Below are 19,522 nucleotides of genomic sequence, written 5' to 3'. Positions count from 1 at the left end.
AAAATGTTATTTTCCTTAGTAAAATAAATTTTTGAATATACTTACCCGATGATCATGTAGCTGTCAACTCCGTTGCCCGACAGAAATCTAAGGTCGGGATACGCCAGCGATCGCTATACAGGTGGGGGTGTACACAACAGCGCCATCTGTGAGTAGGTACTCAAGTACTTGTCAACAAGAACTCAATTTTCTCCTCGGTCCACTGGTTCTCTATGGGGAGGAAGGGAGGGTCCTTAAATTCATGATCATCGGGTAAGTATATTCAAAAATTTATTTTACTAAGGAAAATAACATTTTTCAATATTAATCTTACCCGATGATCATGTAGCTGATTCACACCCAGGGTGGTGGGTGGAGACCAGCATACATGTTAACATTAGAAGCTAAGTATCCCGTATTTCATTTTAGCAGTTATTCAAAATAACAAACATAAAATAAATAAGTACCTGGTAAGGAAGTCGACTTGAACCATTACTCTGCCTTTTTTAAGTACGTCTTCCTTACTGAGCCTAGCGATCCTCTTAGGATGCTGAGCGACTCCTAGGAGCTGAAGTATGAAGGGCTGCAACCCATACTAAAGGACCTCATCACAACCTCTAATCTAGGCGCTTCTCAAGAAAGAATTTGACCACCCGCCAAATCAACCAGGATGCGGAAGGCTTCTTAGCCTTCCGTACAACCCAAAAACAACAATAAAAAGCATTTCAAGAGAAAGATTAAAAAAGGTTATGGGATTATGGGAATGTAGTGGCTGAGCCCTCACCTACTACTGCACTCGCTGCTACGAATGGTCCCAGGGTGTAGCAGTTCTCGTAAAGAGACTGGACATCTTTGAGGTAAAATGATGCGAACACTGACTTGCTTCTCCAATAGGTTGCATCCATAACACTCTGCAGAGAACGGTTCTGTTTGAAGGCCACTGAAGTAGCGACAGCCCTAACTTCATGTGTCCTTACCTTCAGCAAAGCAAGGTCTTCTTCCTTCAGATGAGAATGGGCCTCTCTAATCAGAAGCCTGATGTAGTAAGAAACTGCGTTCTTAGACATCGGTAAAGCAGGTTTCTTGATAGAACACCATAAAGCTTCCGATTGTCCTCGTAATGGCTTTGTACGTCTTAAATAGTACTTAAGAGCTCTTACTGGGCAAAGTACTCTCTCTAGTTCGTTCCCCACCAAGTTGGACAGGCTTGGGATCTCGAACGACTTGGGCCAAGGACGAGAAGGAAGCTCGTTTTTAGCCAAAAAACCGAGCTGCAAGGAACACGTAGCCGTTTCAGATGTAAAACCTATGTTCCTGCTGAAGGCGTGGATCTCACTGACTCTTTTAGCTGTTGCTAAGCAAACGAGGAAAAGAGTCTTTAATGTGAGATCCTTAAAAGAGGCTGATTGAAGCGGTTCGAATCTTGCTGACATCAGGAACCTTAAAACCACGTCTAGGTTCCAGCCTGGTGTGGACAACCGACGTTCCTTTGAGGTCTCAAAAGACCTAAGGAGGTCCTGTAGATCTTTGTTGGTGGAAAGATCCAAGCCTCTGTGGCGGAAAACCGCTGCCAACATGCTTCTGTAACCCTTGATCGTAGGAGCTGATAGGGATCTTACATTCCTTAGATGTAACAGGAAGTCAGCTATCTGCGTTACAGAGGTACTGGTTGAGGAAACTGCATTCGCCTTGCACCAGCTTCGGAAGACTTCCCATTTTGACTGATAGACTCTGAGAGTGGATGTCCTCCTTGCTCTGGCAATCGCTCTGGCTGCCTCCTTCGAAAAGCCTCTAGCTCTTGAGAGTCTTTCGATAGTCTGAAGGCAGTCAGACGAAGAGCGTGGAGGCTTGGGTGTACCTTCTTTACGTGTGGCTGACGCAGAAGGTCCACTCTTAGAGGAAGAGTCCTGGGAACGTCCACTAGCCATTGCAGTACCTCGGTGAACCATTCTCTCGCGGGCCAGAGGGGAGCAACTAACGTCAACCGTGTCCCTTCGTGAGAGGCGAACTTCTGAAGTACCCTGTTGACAATCTTGAACGGAGGGAACGCATACAGGTCTAGATGGGACCAATCCAGCAGAAAGGCATCCACGTGAACTGCTGCTGGGTCTGGAATCGGAGAACAATACATCGGGAGCCTCTTGGTCATCGAGGTAGCGAATAGATCTATGGTGGGCTGACCCCACAGGGCCCATAGTCTGCTGCAAACATTCTTGTGAAGGGTCCACTCTGTGGGGATGACCTGACCCTTCCGGCTGAGGCGATCTGCCATGACATTCATGTCGCCCTGAATGAACCTCGTTACCAGCGAAATCTTTCGATCTTTTGACCAAATGAGGAGGTCCCTTGCGATCTCGAACAACTTCCTCAAATGAGTCCCTCCTTGCTTGGAGATGTACGCCAAGGCTGTGGTGTTGTCGGAGTTCACCTCCACCACCTTGCTTAGCTGGAGGGACTTGAAGTTTATCAAGGCCAGATGAACTGCCAAAAGCTCCTTGCAGTTGATGTGAAGTGTCCTTTGCTCCTGATTCCACGTGCCCGAGCATTCCTGTCCGTCCAGTGTCGCACCCCAGCCCGTGTCCGATGCGTCCGAGAAGAGACGGTGGTCGGGGGTCTGAACAGCCAATGGTAGACCTTCCTTGAGAAGAATGCTGTTCTTCCACCACGTCAGTGTAGACCTCATCTCTTCGGAAATAGGCACTGAGACCGCCTCTAGCGTCATGTCCTTTCTCCAGTGAGCAGCTAGATGATACTGAAGGGGGCGGAGGTGGAGTCTCCCTAACTCGATGAACTGGGCCAGCGATGAAAGTGTCCCTGTTAGACTCATCCACTGCCTGACTGAACATCGGTTCCTTCTCAGCATGCTCTGGATGCATTCTAGGGCTTGATAGATCCTTGGGGCCGACGGAAAAGCCCGAAAAGCTCGACTCTGAATCTCCATACCTAGATAGACAATGGTTTGGGATGGGACGAGTTGGGACTTCTCTATATTGACCAGGAGGCCCAATTCCTTGGTCAGATCCAAAGTCCATCTGAGATTCTCCAGACAGCGACGACTTGACGGAGCTCTTAAAAGCCAGTCGTCCAAATAGAGGGAGGCTCTGATGTCTGCCAAGTGAAGGAATTTGGCAAAATTCCTCATCAGTTTGGTAAACACAAGAGGTGCCGTGCTTAGGCCAAAGCACAGGGCTTGGAACTGGTACACGACCTTTCCAAAGACGAACCTTAGGAAAGGTTGGGAGTCTGGATGGATGGGGACATGAAAGTACGCGTCTTTCAGGTCTAACGAGACCATCCAGTCTTCCTTCCTGACCGCTGCTAGGACCGACTTCGTCGTCTCCATCATGAACGTCTGCTTGGTGACAAAAGCATTGAGAGCACTGACGTCCAGCACCGGTCTCCAACCTCCTGTCTTCTTCGCTACCAGGAAGAGACGGTTGTAGAAGCCCGGGGATTGATGGTCCCGGACTATGACTACCGCTCCCTTTTGTAGCAAGAGCGACACCTCTTGTTGCAACGCTAGCCTCTTGTCCTTCTCCTTGTAGTTGGGAGAGAGGTTGATGGGAGACGTTGCTAGAGGGGGACTGCGGCAGAACGGAATTCTGTACCCCTCCCTTAGCAACTTCACAGACTGAGCGTCTGCACCTCTGCTCTCCCAAGCTTGCCAGAAGTTCTTGAGCCTGGCTCCCACTGCTGTCTGGAGAGGATGGCAGTCAGATCCTGCCTTTTGCGGACTTGGAACCCTTCTTGGATTTGCCACGGTGACTGTCGGCACGGGTACCTCCTCTGCTGGAGGTTCTGCCACGAAAGGGCGGGATGAACCTAGTTGCTGGTGTGTCCACTGCTGCAGAACGGAAAGGTCTAGGCACGGAAGGTAAAGCTTTAGCCTTACGTGCGGAAGATGCCATCAGGTCATGGGTATCCTTCTGGATCAACGAGGCAGCCATCCCCTTGATCAGCTCCTCCGGAAAGAGACACTTGGAGAGAGGAGCAAACAACAACTCCGACTTCTGGCAAGGAGTGATCCCAGACGACAAGAAGGAGCAAAGATGTTCTCTCTTCTTAAGCACTCCCGACACGTACGAAGCCGCAAGCTCACCAGACCCATCCCGAATGGCTTTGTCCATGCTAGACATGATAAGCATGGCAGAGTCCTTATCCGAAGGGGAAGTCTTTCTGCTTAACGCTCCCAAACACCAGTCGAGGAAGTTGAAGATCTCAAAAGCACGAAAGACTCCCTTCAACAGATGATCCATGTCAGAAAAGGACCAGCAAATCTTAGATCGTCTCATAGCCAGCCTGCGGGGAGAGTCAACCAGACTTGAGAAGTCGCCCTGGGCAGAGGCAGGAACTCCCAAGCCGGGTTCCTCTCCCGTGGCATACCAGACGCTAGATTTGGAAGCAAGCTTGGTAGGCGGAAAGATGAAAGCAGTCTTTCCCAGTTGCTTCTTGGACTGCAACCACTCTCCCATAACCCTCAAAGCTCTCTTGGATGAGCGTGCAAGGACAAGTTTGGTGAAGGCAGGAGCTGCTGACTGCATGCCCAGAGCAAACTCGGAGGGAGGAGAGCGAGGGGTTGCAGACACAAACTGTTCCGGATACAAGTCCCTGAACAAGGCAAGGACTTTCCGAAAGTCTAAGGAGGGAGGCGTAGACTTGGGTCCTTCTAAGTCGGAGTGCGGTTCGTCCAAATGTGCAGCTTCATCATCCGATACTCCATCATCCGAAAGCTGAGTAGGAAGTGGCAAAGGTGGAGCAGAAAGCTGAACGGCTGAATCCGGCAGCACGGGTGCATGCGTAGCTGCTGCGGATCCAACATCATGCCGCTGCTGGTCAGTCTGCGAGCTGGCAACAACAAAAGCAGAGTGCTGGTGCGTGGGAGGGACTGCCGTGGGTTGCGGAGCATGCCGTATGGGATGCGGAGCATGCCGCATGGGTTGCGGAGCATGCCGCATTGTGTCAAAACACGGCAGCTCTACAGCACCTTCCCACTGCTGATGCGGTAGCTCACGCATGTCAACGGAGGGTGCAGCCTGAACATGCGTCTGGCAGGGTGGACTGCGCATCGGTGGTGGAGCTCTCACAGGTGGAGTGTGGGAGCAGGCAGCCGCAGTATCTGCTGAGCGCACAACCGTGGCAGGTTGTAGGTTAACTGGTGCCGTGTCAACCTTCTCAGCACGATACTCCTGCATAAAGGAAGCAAGCTGAGACTGCATAGTCTGCAGCATGGACCACTTAGGATCTACCGTGGTTGGTGCGGCAACAGACGGAGTAGTTGCCTGCTGCGGAACCACTCTACCTCTCTTGGGAGGTGTGCAGTCTTCGGAAGACTGCGGCGAGTCCGAACTGACCCAGTGGCTACACCTGGGCCGTTGGACTGGCTCGGAAGGGACCTTACGCTTGAGAGGTCGTGAGACCTTGGTCCAACGTTTCTTCCGCGAAACTTCTTCCACAGACGAGGAATGATAGGGCTCATTCGTCTGTTTGTGGATGGGACGATCTCTGACAGATACGTCCGCAACCACTGAGGGTACATCCGTACGCTGATCAAGGCCTGCCGAACCCTTTGGTCCTTCGACATTGCTTCTCCCCTGGGCTTGGGAGCTTGCAAGAGGTCCCGGACTGGGAGGACGACTGGCACGAACAGATGTACCCTCATGCGCAACACTGACACTGACACTTTTCACTTCACTTGCACTCACAACACTTCCCACTGCACTTTGCGCTTTCAGCTCTTTGACATCTGCCAAAAGCTGATTACGGTCATTAGCCAATGACTCCACTCTGTCACCAAGAGCCTGAATGGCACGCATCATATCCGCCATGGAGGGCTGAGCACTAGTAGCAGGGTCGGGAGTCACCACTACAGGGGAAGGAATAGGTTGAGGGGCATGGGGAGAGGAAAAATCAAAAGAGCGAGAAGAACTCCTCCTGATCCTATCTTTCTCTAGCCTACGTGCATTTTTAAGGAATTCGTTAAAATCGAATTCCGAAAGCCCAGCGCATTCCTCACATCGATCTTCCAATTGACAGGATTTACCCCTACAATTGGAACAAACGGTGTGAGGATCTATGGAGGCCTTCGGAAGACGCCTAGAACAAGCCCTAACACTACACTGCCTGTACTTAGGGACTTGAGACTGGTCAGACATCTTGAATTGTAGAAATAGTCAAGGGGGAATTCCAAAATCTAGCAAAGTTCGTTAACAATTAATCCAAATTAAATCAAAAAGCTTGCTAAGCTAATGATAAAGATTCCTGAATAGCGAAGGCTAAAATCTAGAGCGAATACATCACCAAAATCGTGAAAAACAACTCCAGAATCAACAGCGTATCCAAGTAGGTCTTGCCGGTGGCACGACAGAGGAAAAATTGAGTTCTTGTTGACAAGAAGTACTTGAGTACCTACTCACAGATGGCGCTGTTGTGTACACCCCCACCTGTATAGCGATCGCTGGCGTATCCCGACCTTAGATTTCTGTCGGGCAACGGAGTTGACAGCTACATGATCATCGGGTAAGATTAATATTGAAAAATATTTTTATTGGATAATGTCCACCTTTCATCAACATTCACACACCATGTCCAGTAACAAGTATGACAAACTAACCTGGAGGCAAGATATCTTCAGTAAGACGAGTTCCACCTGTAGGAGCTAGGGTGTTGCAATGAATATTATACTTTTGTCCCTCAATAGCCAAAGTGTTACTCAGACCTAAAAGTCCCAGTTTTGCAGCACTGTAACAAAAGATATAAAGAGTAAAAAATTTAGCTATGGTCATTTGTTTTTTTCTTAAATCACATGTACAATAATTTTCTATATATTTCCAAATACTGTATATGAAAAATTATTACGACCATTTTACCAATAAACAACCAATTATATGCAATTCTCATTCCCAGTGTTCAAATTTCCCAAACACTAAAAGCCTTTGTTCAACAGATAGAAGAAAACCATCATAGCCACTATGCATCACCAGATGCCATATTTACCCTTCAATCAACTGTTTTAATTTTCTATGTTAAAAGGGGTACCACATAATCTGGGTCCAAAAACTTCTAGGAGAGAATACTTTCAATATTGACATTCTCTTCAATTCTCAACCCTTTTTCACAATATAAAAATCCGACATTTCTTAGAAGACAATAATCCTATACTTTACAGTAATACCTCGACAAACGAGTATAATTCGTTCCGGGCAGAGCTCGTATGTCAATTTGCTCTTATCTCAAACTTTCCCATATAAAATAACTGAAAAAAAAATTAATCCATTCCCTCTTAAAAAGATGGTAACAATGGAAAAAACAGGTTTTTAACTGTTATACTGTACAGTGTAAACATACTTTAGATAAACTCAAAAATTGTTGTAAATGATTAATGTGATATGCAACAAAATGTGGTTTTATTATGAAGTTCTTACCTTCGAGACAGAAAATAGTGCTGAACGGCAGTTTGTGCAGAGGAGGAGGAAGAGGGGAACAGTACTGTATTTACTGTTCATTACACATAGCGTAACACTTAAATTTAAAATCAACTAGACTGAACTTACCTTAATATTTTTCAAACTTTTTATTCTTATCTAATTTTTTCCCTTTTTTATTTCTATTTTTTTTACCGTTTGAGGATTGTACATATTGTCGATGTACTCAGCTCATAATGACATGCAAACTCACTCACTGAACAACACGTTCATGTTTCTCGATAATTTCATGATTCACCTTTATCTTCGTTATGCGTGTTTTCTTCTCAATATCAATGTTACTTAGACCCATGAATTATTATGAAGAATGTCCCCCTATATACAGTTAAAATCACGTAAATAATGCTAACACAACACGGGAGTTGTGTACTAAAGTCGATGATAACATTAAATGAACGAGGTGATGCGGTCTTAGAGCACTCCAAAGCGCTCGTCTACTTAGCGATAGCATCTGTAAGCATGCTTGTATCTCAAGATTGTGCTCGTATCTCAATGCAAAATTTTGCTTGGAGATGGCTCGTATCTCAGATTGCTCATATGTCAAGGTATTACTGTACAGTATATGTTTAACACTGTTGGTTCAGCCTCCTAAATTATGGTACAAATGACAAACTCCCTCTTAACACCAGTGGCCACTGTTATCTTCAGTCAGATATCACCCCGCCATCCATACATTTCAATCGTTAATCATACTGTCACGACCTCTTTTTATTGCACTCTACAGTATATTGTTAACTAGACTAGATTTCAGCTTCTAATCATTTTTACTTGAATTTAATGCAAAGGCTCATTTGCTTAGCAATGACTTATCAGTGAATGCATGACTAAATCCTACAGTCATCAGATGTCCAGTAATCTTTTTATTTTATTTTTGCACTTATCTCTAGCTTCAGCCTCATTTCTCTTGGGATTTTAGTTTTTTTATATGTTCATGGTTTGTTCAAAATTTTGTCATTCGTCATATTTTGCATTCAATCGCAGGAAACCAATACCTAATAGAAGAATTAGACCAAAATTACTAACATACGAAAAATAATGAAATCCCAAGCAAAACAAGAATAAATAAACTAAAATATAAGATACAACGACTTTCAATCATAAAATTAGTTATTGTTAAACTAACCTAGTATCTATACTGCTTATTTATCGAAGTTGGTTAACTGTTGAAGACTACCCTAATAGTAAGAATTTCTCATTTTATCATCTTTCAAAAACAATACCCTTTTAATGTAATGCTGGGATCATAAGGGGGTTTATGGGAATACTGTAATATGGCATAGGTAAACCATATCACTTCATATGAGGAGAGACAATTCCATTGAGGAGGAAATGTTAACTCTTCAGCTTAAAGGCAAGGCTTAAGGATGAGCAATAGCCTTTTACTGTCAAAACTGAATAGAGATTTTCCTCCCTGAGATATAACAAAAAATCTGCTTTTACTGGAATAGTGGCACTGAGAGGAGCAATACCCTTCCACGACACCAACCACAGAAGATAGACCACTTTGCCGGATACACGGCAGCAGATAACTCTCGGAGGTATCTAGCCATCCTTCTCACACCTGGTTGTGAAAACCCTCGTGCCATGAGGAGTTGCTGGATAAACTCCAAGCGTGAAGACGCAGGGAATCTACAGCTCTAGGGAATATCTGCACATGTGGCTGTTTGAGTAGATCAGGAAGTGGAGGGAGCTCTCTCTCAGGTTTGTATTGTTAGGAAAAATCAAAATTACTTCCAAATTTGTTATTTGTTTCCACGCAAAGTACAAAACCTATGTTCTCTACATAAGGAGAATCAAACTACAGTGGGTAGAAGTCCCTTCAGCCGCTTGAAACTTTATACCCAGGATTGCAGCATCAGAGTATGATAATGCGATCGATAAGCATCCTTACACCTAGTAAACCAGTGGCTTGTCAATATCAACAGGTTGATGGCCTGAGCTCAAGTGAATATGAACGTCTGAACTCAATCACAGGTTGTGATTATACACAGAGCTGACAGAGTCTTCGGATGCTATGCCCCACGAAAGGGGAAAATGAAGAAAAGGCCAACCATTCATTATTCATTCATCTTAGAATAACACCGTAACTACTGCCCTTGAACAACTGATAATAGTCCTGGGAGGAGCTAAGGCAGCTAGACTAAGTGCTATGCAGTTACCACAGGCCCTATTGTAAAAGTAAAGTAACATGCAGGTTGTAGGTGGTAAGGGTGGTTTAACTCCTCCACACCCCTGCTTAAAGTACCTGCATCAAAGAGAGGTTCTTCTTGAATGCCAGGGACGAGCTTATGAGCCTGACACCATGAGCTCTGGGTTGTGAGCTTTGCTGATGGCTCGGTATGACCTTCCCGATCCATGAGGAGATGGTGTTCCTCAACCCTTCTCTTGACCCTACCTGAGCTGACTAACAATGCCTGAACCGCAGGCGAGCTCTTCGAGTTTGTTCAAGATAGCGTCATAACACTTTCACAGGACACAAAAGCAGTTGCTCTGAATCATTTGTTACCTCCCAAAGACTCAAAATCTGTAATGAAATGAACCTAGGATTAGAAACTGCCGGATATGAGTCTTCTGTAACAAACTCGGGTACGAAACTGAACGTAACCTGTCGCCACCTCATTGAAAGGGCGATGTTGTAAAGGAGACCATGTAACTCGCTTACCCTTTTTGGTGGAGGCTAAGGCAAGAAGAAGATTATTTCTCACTTGAGATTGCAGTCTGAAGCCTGGTGTAAAGGCTCATAGGAACATGTTCCATAGAGGTGGTCAACTTCCGACAGAGGACAAGTCGTTTAAAACTTTATATAAGCATAGACAGCTCTGCTGAGGAGGAAATATCTAACCCCTTCAATATAAGGACTTGGCACAAGGCTGAGTGATTGCCTTTCTTCACTCAGACAGAGCAGAGTTATTCCTCCCAGAGATATAATAAAAATTCGCAATTAGGGGTAGAGTGGCCTGAATGGAGAGGCACGCTTCCACTAACCCAACAACCAAAGATCACCCACTTCACCTGGTAGACTGAGGACGAGGCCGAGGACCTTCAGAGATACCAGACATCTGTTTCGCCACTGGTCGCGAAAAGCCTCTCTCAGAGAGATGCTGGATAACCTCCACGCGTGAAAATGAAGAGATCACAGAGCGCGATGGTAAATCTTAGTGTGGGCCAGGTATAGAAGGTGCTAAAGGAGAGGCAGCTCCCTCGGTACCTCTGGCAGTAGCATTAGAAGGGCCAGGAACCATTCTGCCTGCTGCTACAGTAGAGCTATTAAGGTCATCGATAGGCTGGTTGACAATCTTACCCGGATAAGGAGTCTCCTCAATAGACAGAACTGGGGGAAAGCATACATGACTAGGTCATTCCACGGGTGTTGGAAAGCATTCAGGAATGCTGCCTGTGGATCTGGTACTGGCAATCAGTACAGTGGAAGCTTCTGATTCAGAGATGTTACAAACAGATCTATCATTGGTGAACCTCAATAAGTTATCACTTTGTTCGCTATCTGACGGTCAAAAGACCACTCGAAACCTACTATCTACGATTTCCTACTCAGTTTGTTTGCTAAGATATTCTTTTTGCTGGGTATGAACCAGGTTGACAGGGAGATAGCATTTTTGTCTGTCCATCACAGAATTTCAACAGCTAGTTGGCAAAGTTACCATTAAATAGAATCTCTTTGCTAGTTTAGATATGCCCCTATAGTCGTGTTGTCGCTTTTCAGCACTATCGAGTTACCAAATGTTGAAGAGCAATTTACAAAGTTACTTTGCTTTCAACTCCAGGAGGTTTTTGTGGCATTTACCAATCTGACTCAGACCATAGTCCGGAGGCCATGTGCTGCAGCAGGTGAATGGCTCCCACCTCCTTCTTTAGATCTTAAGATCTTAAAAACAGAGAAATTCTCAGTCTGTTAAAGAGGCCATAAAACTTTTCCTGCCACAACATAAATATCTCTTTCGATTAAACATTTACAATTGTATGGTTCATCATAATCATATCTTATCGCGCCAATGTCGAACTCACAGGAGTGCATTGTCGTTTGTTTCTCTGAGGTCTTGATCTGAAAAATTATGGCCCCATGGTCACCCTCATAGGATGTGTTCCATTGTTTGTAGTTTGCCACACATGGGCATTCAGGGTTGGTGGCTAATCCCCATTTGTGACAATTATCTACAGTTTTGCCCACTTTTACCTTTACTCTGTTTAGGGTAAGCCAATTGTTACTGGTGAGGGTTGTTCCACTGGGTAGGCCTTCGTTTGGGTTTGGCAGCGCCTCATTGTATGCCTATTGATCACTTTCCCGCCACTTCTATAGAGTGAGCAGTTACCCAGATTGGTTTTAGTCCATCCACTGTTCTGAAGCTTTTGTGGGAATTTGGTCTTTGCCTGGCTTCCTGGTGATTGTGGAATTGAATTTAATATGGGATTTAGGCATTAAGCCAAGCACTGGGGCATCAAAGGCCATTCCGCGCTATATAACGAAAATCATTCAATCATATCTGTACACTCACACCATTTAGTATCATTTTAACCTTTAATACAAATCGTAACACTTTCATACAATAAAATCTAGATGTGAAATAAATAGGGATTAATAGGGTAAAATAAATAAATAAATTAATAAAATCAATTATAGCTCGTAATATAACCCAATACTTTGTATAAATTTTCTCAAGTTCAGGGTGTTACAGTTTTCCCCCAGTATATCTCTTAACGGTTTGTCCTGGAGTAAATGTGTCCTCCTCTGGAGATTAAAAACAGGACAATCGACTAAAATATGTTTAACATCCATTGTCACTTGACAGGTATTACAAAGAGGGGCCTGTCTCCCTTCCCCACTCTTCATTAAATAATTGTGCGTTGCATGTGTATGGCCAATACGCAGCCTAGTTAAAATAATGGTATCCCTTCTACTTGTAGAATTACAACATGACCATTTATCCACCAATGGGTGGATTTGTTTCAATTTTGTATTGGTGGTCAGTTCAGACCATCGAGCTTGCCACTATTTTTACAGTAAAGATGAATCTCACTTTCAAGATCTTTGTAAGGAATAAGCAAGGGGGATGGATTACTTAGCCCTGAAGCTTCCTTTGCTGCCTTATCTACTTGTTCATTCCCATCCACCCCAACATGGGCAGGGACCCAACAGAAGTGAACACTGATACTCTTCCTAGATTGCAGAAGTACTAACCAGTCCTGCACCTCTTGTACTAGATGATGGCCTGGCATAATTTGTTTTAATGAGAGTAAAACACTATTGGAATCCGTAAAAATTGTATAAAAACTATTTTGGTTGCCATTTTTAAAAATATGTTGGACTGCGAGAATTATTGCGTACAGCTCAGCAGTAAAAATTGAACAAGAGTATGGGAGTTTCCTTCTAATAACAATATCCCCCACCACAGCTGCACTTCCAACTCCTGCAGCCAATTTGGAGCCATCTGTAAAAACATGTTTCCCATGATGTTGAGCAGCATGATTTAAAAACTCACTTTTCATTACCCTACTAGGTAAGGTATTTTTCCCTCCTGCCGTAAAACATACTTTAACAGGTGGATTACACCAAGGAGGAGACTTGGGATATCCTACCTCTGCTATCTGTGCTGTTAATAAGCCTACTTCTCTAGCATAATTTTTCAGCTGTACTTCCAAAGGCTTAGGCACTCTAGATCTGTTAGGAGCCCGATCTAAAGGCGCCCTAACATATTTACAGTTAGGATTGTTTCTCACAACAAGGGACCTAGCTAAAAACCTCAAACTCAACTCCTCTCTGCGAATGGAAAGGGGAGGTATGCCAGAATCAACATAGAGACTGTCAATGGGAGATGTTCTGTAAGCACCTGTGCAGATGCGAAGCCCAGCATTGTGAACAATATCAAGTTTTCCAAGTAAAGTCTTTGTAGCTGACCCATATATTTGGCATGCATAGTCTAACTTGCTCAGACACAAAGATGTATAAATTCTAAGCAAAGTTGTTCTATCAGCACCCCAATCAAAATGCGATATCACTTTCAGAATGTTCAGTGACTTCTTAACCCTGATAGATAGGTCATTTATATGGGGACCAAATGTCATTTTCTTGTCGAAAATGGCTCCAAGAAACTTGACACTATCCTCATATGGCAAAATACAATCATTTAAGAAAAGGGTGGGGATCTCTTCCCTTTTACGAGTACGAGTAAAGCGAATGGCTTTGGTCTTCTGAGGAGAAAACATGAATCCGCGAGAATTTGCCCATGCGGAAGCAGCATTTATTGCAATTTGAAGATTTTGGCATGCTTGTAGTGCAGATGATCCACTACAATAAATTGCAAAGTCATCGACAAATAGTGATCCTTGTATGCCAGGAGGTATGTGACTAATGAGACTATTAATTGCAACAGCAAACAAGGTCACACTCAATACGCTGCCTTGGGGGACACCTTCTTCTTGCATGTAGGATGAAGATAGTTCTGACCCTACTCTCACTTTAATTGAGCGGTTTGATAAAAAATTCTTCAATAAAAGAGAACATATGTCCTCCTATACCCCACGAGGCCAATTGCTTTAAAATACCACCCCTCCAGGTGGTGTCATATGCCTTTTTGAGGTAAAAAAAGACACCCACCACCTGGTTTTGGTTAGAAAACGCATTTGAAATTTCCCTTGATAACATCAGCAAAGGGTCTAGAGTACTTCGGTTCTTCCTAAAACCAAATTGCCTGTTAGATAAAAGATTTTTTGATTCTAGATACCACACAAGTCTGTTGTTGATCATTCTCTCAAATAGTTTGCATATGCAACTGGTCAAGGATATGGGCCTATAACTAGATGGCAGTTCTGGGTCTTTACCAGACTTGTGGCCTGGAATTACAATTGAAGTATGCCAGGAATCAGGAGATGTATGGGAAGCCCATAGACCATTAAAGGTTTCTAATAAAAATTCCTTGGTATCCACTGGAAGATGTGATATCATTTCATACCGGATGCCATCCTCACCTGGGGCAGTTAAAGAAGAGCTGGAGATAGCATTTTGCATCTCCTCCATACTAAAAGGCAGGTTAAAAGCTTCAGTATTTGAAGAAGCAGGAGGAACAACAGATGTTGATGCTCTAATTTGTTGAAATGCTGGGGAATAGTTAGCAGCACTTGATACATGAGCAAAGTGCTTAGCAAGAACCTCTGCTACATCTTTGGGGTCAGATATACAGTATATCTATTATTTTCCCTTAATATTGGTAGAGGCTTAGGGACGAATTTACCTTGAAGTTTTCTAATCTTGTCCCATATTTCCTTTGAAGGAGTTTTGGTATTAATATTAGATATATATTTCTTCCAAGATGCTCTCTTTGCTTTTTTAAAAATTCTTTTTTGTTTGGCACAGACTCTGAGATATGCTATTCTATCTGCTAAATAGTTTGTCCTCAAGTATCTTCTGAAGCAAGTTCGGGTCACTTTTCTTGCGTTGGCACATTCTTTACTCCACCAAGGAACTACAGAGCGATGAGGTAAACCGCATGTTTTAGGTATAAACTTGCTAGCATTATCATCAATAATATTTTCAAGATGTTGATAGGCATGCACTGGAGATGTAAATTCATCATATTCTTTATCAGTGTGTGAACAGTTTTCATAAGCTGCCCAGTCTGCCTCATCTATCTTCCATTTTGGTGGACACTGAGAAGGAAGATTATGGACATAATTTAACATTATTGGCCAATGGTCACTGCCATGTAGGTGTTCATTTACTGACCAAAGGTAGTCCAATCGAATGGATGAGGAACAAATCAATGGCTGATGTAGAGTTGTGGAATACATCATACCTAGTTGGAGAACCATCATTCATTAGTATTACATCATTGTTGTCGATTAATTCTTCAACAAGATTACCCCATCTATCGCACACATTTCCACCCCATAAAGTATGCTTTGCATTAAAATCACCCATTAAAATAAAAGGGGCAGGAAGCTGATTGATCAAGTCTTGGAGGTCAGAAAGTCTAAGCTTTCTTGGATTACCAGCATGATCTAAGAGGAAAAGTTCTAAGGATGGTTCAATATATAGCGAGCATAAAGTAATTTTTTTCCCGATATGAGTTCTAACTGCACATGCCTGTAGTGGTGTATTGAGTGGGATTGTTTCAAATTTTACAGATTTGTGAATAATAAAACCTGTACCACCTTGAGCTCTTGCAGCTTGCAAAGGAGGGGATCTACAAAGATGATAATTGAGTCCAGGATTAAATGGTTTGTCACCGATCTTGGTTTCCTGTAGGCAAATTACCTTCGTGTCTGAGTCCCTGGTTAAAGTTTTTATTTGCTCAATGCTAGTACTTAGACCTCTGCAATTCCACTGGATGATAGACATTATCTTTTGTTATTATTTTTCTTTGTCTCATTTGTCTTTTGGGACTTTTCAGATGAAGCCATGTAAGGCCTGGAGATGGAAGGCTTTACTAGGCCACCACTCTTCTTTTCTTTCTTTCTAGAATCTTTATAAGAGTCAACCTTAGGATCATGAGCAGTAGGGCACTTACCTGACTTAGATGAAGGTGAGGATGATGGGGACCTTTTCCTCTTTGGAAGATCTTGTTTTCCAATCTCCATCAAATCAGGTAGAGATTCTGCCTGAGACAATACATTTAAGGTGGTGGAAGCCACATTGGCTTCCTTGGAGGATTGTGCTAGAACTTCAACAGTTCGAGCACTTAACCCAGAAGGCTGGGCTACTACCTCTAGGGGAGATGCTCCTATCGGTGACAATACTTTTGGTGTGTTGGACAACATATTGACCTCTTTGGAGGTTTGTGCTCTGGCTTTTATAGCCTGAGCACTTGACCCAGATGGCTGGGCTACTACCACTAAGGGAGATGCACCTGACGGGCCAGGTGCTGCCACTGGTCCCCCTGTGGTAGTAAGGGGTAGTGGATTATAATCTTTTGTTGGCATCTTAACCGCGCGAGCAAAATTAAGTTGCCGACTGAGTAAATGCTTTGCATAACCTACACTTATATGTTCAGCATTTGCTTTCAAGATTGCAGCTTCTTCATTCTTGTATTCTCTACATCTTTTATCATTTGGTTTATGATTATCTTTACAGTTTGCACAGGTTGTATCTCTGTTGCATTGGCCATGTTCTAACAAAGAACAGTTAATACAGATCTTCGTATTATTGCAGTACCGGGAAGGGTGACCGTACTTGAAACAATTAAAACATTGTAAAGGCCTAGGTTTATATTCTCGAACACGTACTCTTTCATTCTCAATAATTATATGATCTGGTATAACAGGGGTTTCAAATGTTAAAACTACCATGCTTGTTTGAGGGATCTTACTTACTTTCCAAACATTAGCAGGGCACATGTCCAGAATTTCTGGTTCTGAGAATTCATATAGATCTTTATCAAAAACTACTCCTTTACCATAGCTGAAGCTCATATGTGGTTTAATATCCTTAATAGGATCAATTTCTGCAATCTTCATGCCACAAAGCATGTGAGCTTGAGTATCTGATTTTGCATTAATCAAAACAGATTGCTTACCGTATCTACTAATATCCTTACTTTTAATTAATCCAACTTTTTTTTGTATAAATTTACTAATCTTATAATAGTTATAATTATCTATCTTTCCAGATGCAATTATCCATGTTGGGGGCTTGGGGGTTCTTACTTCTGGAAGTCTATGCTCTATTTCTTTTTCCATCCATTCTTCTGGTTTATATACCTCTAGGTGTCTTGGTGCTTTATCACATAAAGCCCCAAAAATCAAACAATTGTCAATTTTTATGCTCTCTAAATTTTTATTTGCTTCTAAAGCAATCTCAAAACTTGAAAATGATACCCAAGCTTCCCAAAAGCCTTTACTACCATTAAGCTCCATTAAAATTTCTTTGATTGCTCCAAATCTACAGAAGGCTTCATGAATTATGTCATAGCTACAACCAATTGGTATGTTTTTTAAGTGGAGAATTTTCAGATTTTTTGTTGGATCTGGTAATGAGCCAGAACCAGAGAGTAAAGTATTACGGTTATTACAAGCATCATTTTCCACCAGTGCCGATAAATTGTCTTTAACAACACTGGTCAAAGAAGTATTGTTGGAGGAATCCTTTTTATTGCCGAGGTTGTCAACAGAGCTTTCCCTATTCAAACAAGCAGAAGTCGTCAACGGTGTCTGGGGTTCGCCATTTGATCCAGGGGTACGGGGAATATTAAGTTTACTCATTAATTATTTTTTCAGGGGGAGGGAAGGGGTCATAATAACAATGAAAAAAAAACAATGGAAAAAAATATAGTTTAAGGGAGAGAAAAAATTAAGACTGTCTGAAATTCCAAAGAAGACACCGTTAGCCTTTCCTGGAATTAATTTCTCCACCAATGACACCTGTGAAAGCTGCTTACCAAATGTCCACTCCCTACCCTACCACAAAGGGATGGTACCACTATGATTAGAGTGGCTCAAGTGTATGCCAAACCCGCTTGATGGGACTGAGAGCATTTCAAGAATACAATCATCCCCACTCTAATCATAGTGGCAGGCAAACCGGACAGAATGCCGAGAGTCCTATCTCTATAAAATCGCCAACCCCTGGAATCCGAAGGCCAAATTTCCTAAGAGATAGTTCCGCGTGCCAGTATGGGAATACTGACACTCCTAGGTGTCCAAACATTTTCGGGCAGTTGGCAAGACCACCACAGCTCCCACAATTGATTTTGAAATAAAAACCGATCATGGATACAATGTCCCCTCTAAAAAACCTGGACAGTGAAATGGGTAAAAGAGTTTTGACAGCAAGGTTGGAGACAGCTGATAATTATGAAGGAGGAATAAGCAATAAGAGGTAATAGAAAAAGAATGAGAGAAATTTAGAGTCAAACTGAGGAAAAGAAATTCCCCAGTTCGAGAGCCCTCTTGCCCGTCACAAGCCTTCAGCACGGGAATGATATGCCGTGCTGAAGCCCAATGACTTCATCAAGGCATTCTCTCGTTAAGAGGGCTGGTGATTGTGGAGTGGATGCCTAGGATTATTAATTTGTTTATTTTTCTAGTGGTTGCTTGCGTTTCTCGTCAGATATGGGGTGGTGGGATACCAGCTATTTTATGTGAAGATGATAAAGGTGTTGATTTTAGGGTACAAGTAATAATCTGACAGGACTTTTTTAGCTCTGGGTCAACCTATTGTGAGGCATCCTGCAGAATGCCTGTGGTTCCGGTACTGGAGAGCAGTACACCGGAAGTTTCTGGTTGAGAGACGTCGTGAACAGGTCTATCGTCGGCAAACCCCACAAAGTCAAGACTTTGTTGGCTATCTGTTGATTTAAAGACCATTCGGTACCAACTATCTGAGTCCTCCTGCTCAGATTGTCTACCAGCACGTTCTTTTTGCAGGGAATGAAGCAGTCTGTTAAGGTTACCGAGTTGTCTTCCGTCCATCTGAGGATTTCTACAGCTAGTTAACATAGGGGATGTGAATAGGTACCTCCTTGCTTGTTTATTTGAGCTACCACCGTAGTGTTGTCGCTCATCAGCACTACGTGGTGTCCTGAAAGGAGCTGATGGAAATGCTTGAGAGCCAGAAAAGAGGCTTTCATTTCCAGGAGGTTGATGTGGCACCGCCTTTCGGATTCGGACCAAAGCCCAGATGCCGTCAGTCGTAACAGATGAGCACCTCCCCCCCACCCCTTTCTTTTGATGCATCCGTGAAGAGGATCAAATCCAAGGGAGGAGAGAGATATACTCCTTTGAGCAGGTTGGTGTCTAACATCCAGTAGCTTAGGTCTCTCTTTTGTTTGATTCCCATCGGCACTAAAGTGTCCGGTGGGTCTGTTGTGCCGAGACCAAAACGTCTTCAGTTGCCACTAAAGTGACCAAATGCGGAGACGGCCCTGAGGGACCAACTTCTCGAGAGAAGTTAGGTGCCCTAACAGCTTCTGCTATTTATGTGCTGGCAGTTCGTCTCTCACGTGGAAGTCCTGGGTTACCTCTTTCAGTCTCTTCGTTCTGTCCTCGGACGGAAAGACCTTGCCTAGTGTGGTCTCAATTCTCACCCCTAGATATACCATATCTTGGACCGGTTG

The 19,522-nt window shown here is 43.4% G+C and overlaps 1 protein-coding gene across 1 annotated transcript in view; it reads right to left on the bottom strand.

Moving 5' to 3' along the window:
* Window positions 1-19,522, bottom strand: part of LOC137620080 (peroxisomal multifunctional enzyme type 2-like) — a 170,436-nt gene that overhangs the window by 77,127 nt on the left and 73,787 nt on the right. Inside the window, exon 5 of the mRNA XM_068350355.1 lies at window positions 6,590-6,717. Within this exon, the coding sequence (XP_068206456.1) occupies window positions 6,590-6,717 (128 nt within the window). The remainder of the gene's footprint in view (window positions 1-6,589; window positions 6,718-19,522) is intronic.

Source organism: Palaemon carinicauda, chromosome 26, assembly GCF_036898095.1.
Source record: "Palaemon carinicauda isolate YSFRI2023 chromosome 26, ASM3689809v2, whole genome shotgun sequence".
NCBI classification, from domain to species: Eukaryota; Metazoa; Arthropoda; class Malacostraca; order Decapoda; family Palaemonidae; genus Palaemon; species Palaemon carinicauda.
Note: the sequence above shows the minus strand (reverse complement) of the source record. Positions and strands in the feature narration are given on the sequence as shown.